The sequence below is a fragment of the Bemisia tabaci genome, chromosome 7 (assembly GCF_918797505.1).
Source record: "Bemisia tabaci chromosome 7, PGI_BMITA_v3".
Classification (NCBI taxonomy): Eukaryota; Metazoa; Arthropoda; class Insecta; order Hemiptera; family Aleyrodidae; genus Bemisia; species Bemisia tabaci.
In genome coordinates this window covers 23,449,132-23,455,275 of record NC_092799.1, presented here as the reverse complement: position 1 = coordinate 23,455,275, position 6,144 = coordinate 23,449,132, and the positions used below count along the sequence as shown (strand labels likewise).

The 6,144-nt window shown below is 37.5% G+C and overlaps 1 protein-coding gene across 1 annotated transcript; it reads right to left on the bottom strand.

Moving 5' to 3' along the window:
- Positions 1-2,188: 2,188 nt before the first annotated feature.
- Positions 2,189-4,438, bottom strand: mRpL27 (mitochondrial ribosomal protein L27). The gene is made up of 3 exons (XM_019045021.2): positions 4,232-4,438; positions 3,548-3,714; positions 2,189-2,494 (listed from the first exon to the last, which is right to left on the bottom strand). The coding sequence occupies exons 1-3, from the start codon at positions 4,296-4,298 to the stop codon at positions 2,291-2,293; spliced, it is 438 nt and encodes a 145-aa protein (XP_018900566.2). The 5' UTR covers positions 4,299-4,438; the 3' UTR covers positions 2,189-2,290.
- Between the last annotated feature and the right edge of the window lie 1,706 nt (positions 4,439-6,144).

Below are 6,144 nucleotides of genomic sequence, written 5' to 3'. Positions count from 1 at the left end.
ACCATTTTCTCCTATTAGCTGAAATCCACCCATATATGTCGCAGACAAGTAATCAAATCAGGCATTTTAACAAGTGCCTAGGCAAATGGTAAAATTTTTACAGTTTACAAAATCTTTTACATTTCTGGCGAATGGCCTTCAAGTTGCCAATATTTTGAAACTAGGAATTCATCAAATCCACGAACTTTCCTTGTCTTATCGTCTCTAAATGCTCATCAAATAAGTACTTCGGCAGCCCTTCAAAAGTTCCCTGTTTTACAGCGGGCTGCAAATTTTGAGATACATTTTCATTTAAGGGTTTAAAATTTGTAAAAATACCATCGTATGTTACAAATTTTTAACAGAGAACCCTATCTTATTAGGTAAATCATTTTCTTCAAAAGCAGCATTAGAACCAGAATTTTAAATCAAATGAGAATATTCAATGATTAGCTTAGGCTTATTTGATGAAATGCCGGATTTGACTATTGACCTGTGACCTAAAGATAATTAAGTCAATTGATCAAAAATTTCAATATAAATTACATAAGTAATTGATGAGAACAATCAAAAATTTGGCAAGGCTGAAACTGCCGGTTCATTTCGCTAATACGCACTTTTTCCAAAATGTAATGTTTTTGGAGATTAAATAAGCATCAGATTTGCACAGCATGCAAACATACTGGGTGGGTAGTAGTTGCTCATATTGGTCTGAAAATCTTAAATTTCTCAATTAAATGGAACAATCAAAATCAAAGGGATTTGATCAATTGAAAACATAATTTATAATTCGTTTTTGAGGAATTGAGCCATTGAGGGTTAAACCTTAAAATGCATGATACTCTTGAAAGAGCTGCCTACTGCTATGTACTTAAAAGAGTTCTGATGGACATAATGCTCCTAGCATAGCGAACACTGGAAACTAAAATGCACTACGCATAGTGCATTAGCTATTATTATGAGAGATGCTTTTAACATCACTCACTTGCACAACAAATTTTGGAAATGGATTTCAACACATGGCCAAATTTCGGCAACGCCTCAAAGCTTTCAATCAGTGTTCCCAGGCGTACGGGAATTTCCGCGCCGCGCGGACATTCCCTATACCCGCGCGGACAGCGTACGGACAAAAACCTTATGGGAAAATTTTTCCCTATCTTATTTTGTCCGTACGCTCGCCCGGCCCTGTCCGTGCGTCTGTTTATCCGCTTTTCTTTGCAATATTTATTACTTTTGCGTAAGTTATTGATACAATGATGTTTAGTATGAAAGCCGGGTATCGTTTGGGAACAAATTAGATACTTTTTGCATTAATTATATTGTATTCTTATCAAAATTCAGTCATTTCATTTATGTCCGTGCGCCCGCCCGGCCCAGTCCGTGCATCTGTTAATCCGCTTTTCTTTGCAATATTTATTACTTTTGCGTAAGTTATTGATACAATTATGTTTAGTATGAAAGCCGGGTATCGTTCGGGAACAAATTAAATACTTTTCGCATTAATTATATTGTATTCTTATCAAAATTCAGCCTTTTCATTTAAGGTCCGTCCTTGTTTTCTGTATTGTTGTTTGATCACTCAGACATTTTTTCTTACTTTTTTTTTCTCAATTTCGTCAATGTTATTGATATAAGGAAGCCACGAATAAAACCCAGGTATCATACAGGACCTGATTTAGTACTTTCTGCGTTAATTTATGTGTTATTCAATCAGTTCAATGGGTTAGGAATTATGAATTTCATGAAAAGTCAGCTCCTTTCTTTTGAATTATTGCTTTTTGATGTAGGCACCTATAATTGTTCCGATTATTTTTTCCTGTCAATGCTTTCTAGAGGACATAGGTACTTGAATGTCACAAGAGATCAAGAGAACATCAACATCATCAACAAAACAACAAAACAGCCGGAACCGGAAACGGAAACGGAATTCACGGAACACGGACGGAGCACGGAGCGGCACGGATATACACGAGCCCGCCCGAGCCCATCCGGAGAGCGTACGGACATTTTAAGATAGGAGCACCTGGGAACACTGCTTTCAATTGAGTCAGGGCTGATGATGGTCCACATGGCTGGTGGAGCCAGTTTCAAATAATTTCAAAAATTTTGCTGCCCAAAACAGCCATTTTTGAATTTCATGCTTTTCATAATCTTGTACAGATAGTCCTCACTCACAGCTCATGGAAAATATCCATAGATCAGTTTCAGATTTTTGGATGAAAAAAACTTTATTGTACACTACACAAAAGAAAGAGGAACAGGAAAACAAGAAATGTTTTTGAGAAACTTGAAATTAGACAGCTTCAATGGACTATATTAAATGCACCAGTTTGAAATCATTGTGTTGAGGTTCTGGAATAATGTGCATATATTTCTTCAAAATGGTGTCATTTTTACGGTGGCCGTACCACTGTTCTATATATTGGCGATTATAATCAGGATCAAATTTTTCCGTTGACCAGACAACTTTTCCGGGCTTCAAAGCAAAAATTGTTAAGTTCTTTCCCATTGCAACCTGGAAAAACAACGATAAAAAAATTAGTGTTTGGTATCAGATACTGCAAAATTAAGAAGAAGTTTTATACTAAATTAATAATGAAACCCTATTCTCCCACCTGAGCTCAAAGCAAGATTCTATTGAGACATTAAATTTCATGAATTGTGCATTTGATCTTTCACATCTTGGATCTAAATTTGGAATACCTAGTGATTAATGAAAGTATTGTGGTAAAGTAAGTACAGTAGGATATTAATTGCAAAAAAAATCGGGCATTAACAAAGCAGCATTAAGTTCCAAGGTTCAACAGGGAATAACCGCTTTTCATGGTTAAGGGGCCATCCGTAAATTACCCCTAGGGAGGGTCTCTGACAGCTTTATGTGCCTTACGAGGGGGGGGGGGGGGCTGAGCCCTACATAAGCTTTCCAGCCTATATTTAAAGAAAATGCAAAAACCATTTTTCGTCCGGTGGATATTAAAATTCAAGATGAAAAAGAGGAAATCAGCACATCATCAATTGCTGACCGGTCGGACAAGGCTCCTAACATTTTTCTTGATTCCCACTTGATGAGTAGTGACTCCATCCTTCTGTCAACTTTACACTTTTAACAATTCCAAAAAGAAACAATTTTTCAATTTTTCTTGACTTGTGTTTGTTTAAACTAATTGTAGGTATCATTAATATTTCGCATGAACTTGCTTAAAAAATCTAGGTAGTTTCACTGATAAAAATATTGGCCTAAAAATTTCACTGTTTCTCTAAAAGAAAATGTAATGTTTGGATCTGCGATAATTGAAGAAAAAAGGGGGGGGGGAGGGATTTGTCCAGTCTTGCGTAATTTTTAGAAGGGGAGTAGGAAATGCCTTAAGAGGGGAGGAGGAGGGGCTAAAAAAGGGAAAAAGTGCCTTACGCAACTTATGGATAGCCCCTAAGTGAGCAAGTGACATTTTCTGGTTGTATCAGTTTCTACTTTGCTTCGGAAAAACTCGCCACCCTTTGGCGTATGAGTAAAAAACAAATTGGTAACGCATCTGTGAAATATGAAGATGGGCACATAAGTAATACTTACATTCAAGCCAGGATGGATTCTAAGTTTTCTCTGCAGGAACAGCACAGAGCCAGCACGAACGTATGTGTTTGCGTAGACTTTGGGCCCTCGTCTCTTATTGATGACATGGGGATTTCCGTTTCTCGTGCAACTGCTGGCTTTCTTCTTCTTGCCCCGAGCAATTATATCTAAAAATCATAAGCAAACCCACTGTTTTTAACAGAATTTTGATAAGATAAAAAGGTAGTTTTACGTAATTCCATATTGGATTTACTAAAAATTCTTGTTCATGTTTCACTGGACAAGGTGCGAACTTAAGCATTATGTTTTCTCTTTATCAAGGTAGAGTTCACGTCAAGTAAGTTGATAAGATCTTTGAAGTGACAACGAATTTGATTTTCTCACTTCTCCGTTGAAGCTAAATGCGACCAAGGCTACTTAAAATCCATCACATAAAAAATTTGCCAGCTTATTGGACGTACACTCTATTCGCGACAAAAACATCACGTGATTAGATGGTGCACATTTCCAGTGTAGATCATTATGTTTCCTCACATTTTATTGATCCTCGTTTTCCTCTGCTAAATTTAAATAAAGAATCGTTTCAAGGGAGGCAGAGCTTGGTGTGGTGAAGGTAAATCAGGATTATAGAGATCTGTGGCTGTGGATGCATTGAACCTGAAAGACATCCGAAAAGATACAAACCTTTGGCAAATGGATGCGAAAAAAAACTTTTCGCAAAAGATGATATAGCGCTTAAACTGGGAAACATGATAACATTAGGTCACGATTTAAATTGAGAGGAATTTTCACAAATTTTATCTGGGAAAAAGAATTAATAAGTTCACGAATGTTGTTCGCCTCTTCTGGTCAACGATCGTGAGGGGGAGACATAACCTCACTTTTCAGCAGACAGAACGTAAACAAATTGCGCAAATTGGTTCAAATCGCTACATTTTCCCAGTTATTCCACTTTACGAACAGAAGGAATCTTAACCGCAAATTCTGAACCAGACGTTTTGATTGGTGTAGAGCGGTTCATTCCATTTATTCCGAGTTGAACCAAAATAAGCGGGAATTTCAAATAATTCCGGATATCCTGTTTACTAAATCGTTTCCGTTTCCGGTAAACAATGTTGACAAATTTACGAAAATTCGTTGGGTGAAATTGACAACACTGTTTTACCGGAAACGGAAACGATTTGGCAAACAGGATATCCGGGATTTGTAAAACTGACAACACTGCTTTATTTGAAATTCCCGCTTATTTTGGTTCAACTCGGAATAAATGGAATGAACCACTCTGGACCAATTGAATCAAACCGTCTGGTTCAGACATAGAGTGGGTTCAGAACATAGAGTACAATAGAGTCGCAAAGTACTGGAGCGGCGATGAAGCCAATCCATGAACAGGCGTTTCCGAGCCGCGTGTGCTCCGAAAATAGTGAACCATTTGTGAACCCAACGGCATTTTGTAACACGGCGGCTTATGGAGAAATCAAGAACTGCTTGTGTTTTGTAGGTATTTTATAATTCAATCAGCATTAATTTTTGCAAATTTTGCTATTTAAAGGTAGTCAAAGCCATAATGAATCCATTGATGTATATTACTCCTGGATAATATTCATATTGGGATTTAATTTCTGACTTATACCAAGTGTGAACCAACCGGCATTTCTTATCACGGCGGCTTACGGGAAAAGCAACGACTGCCCGTGTTTTTTCGACATTTTTTAATTTCATCGATATTAATTTGTGCAAATTTTGCTATAATTAGATAGTCAAAGTCATAATGAATCCATTGATGTATATTACTCCTGGATAGAATTCATATAGGAATTTAATTTCTGACTTATACCAAGTGTGAACCAACCGGCATTTTTTTACACGGTGGCTTATGGAGAAATCAACGACTGCTTGTGTTTTTTCGACTTTTTTTAATTCCATCGGTATTAATTCGTGCAAATTTTTGCTTGAAATAGATATTCAAAGCCATAATGAATCCATTAATGTATGTTACTCCGAGATAATATTCATATATGGACTCAATTTCAGACTTATTACCGGCCTACTTATTTTAGCTGGTTCAGTGTGTGTCTAGCCGACGAACGGAGCCGAGTCGGGAGTGGGGAGCGCTGAGCGCGAGTCTCTGCGTATGCGTCATCGCTAGTCGCCGCACACTAGTCTCCGGAGAACTGGACAAAACAGCCTCGAAAAGTGACTTCATCGGCGATCCAGTACTTTGCGACTCTATTGTACTCTATGGTTCAGAATTTGCGGTTAAGATTCCTTTTGTTCGAATAGAGGAATAAATGGAAAAATAGGTTGTAAAAATTGCAGATTTGTCAGTGTTGTCTCTACTCTACTCATTACTGATAATAACATGGTGAGAACATCAAGACTAGAGTACCTTTATAGCGAGAGTATGGACAGATCGCTTGATGGAGAGCTTGCTTAGGGCCCAAAAGTGCAGCCACCCTTCTGAGCAACTTCTAACACACGAAATTTCACTGCCAGCCTACAGCTTTCAATTCTAACCAAGATGGCCAAGAATGTACATAAATGAGCGTTCTTTAGCAAAAATAAGTAAAATTGTGCACAAAGTAAGCCAATCACAT

Coding starts and splice junctions, on each gene's coding strand:
- mRpL27 (XM_019045021.2), bottom strand. CDS start 4,298: ATGTTTCCCAGTTTAAGCGCTATATCATCTTTTGCGAAAAGTTTTTTT. Junction 3,715..4,231: donor TTCGCATCCATTTGCCAAAG/GTTTGTATCTTT, acceptor TATGATTTTTAG/ATATAATTGCTCGGGGCAAG. Junction 2,495..3,547: donor GAATCCATCCTGGCTTGAAT/GTAAGTATTACT, acceptor TTGTTTTTCCAG/GTTGCAATGGGAAAGAACTT.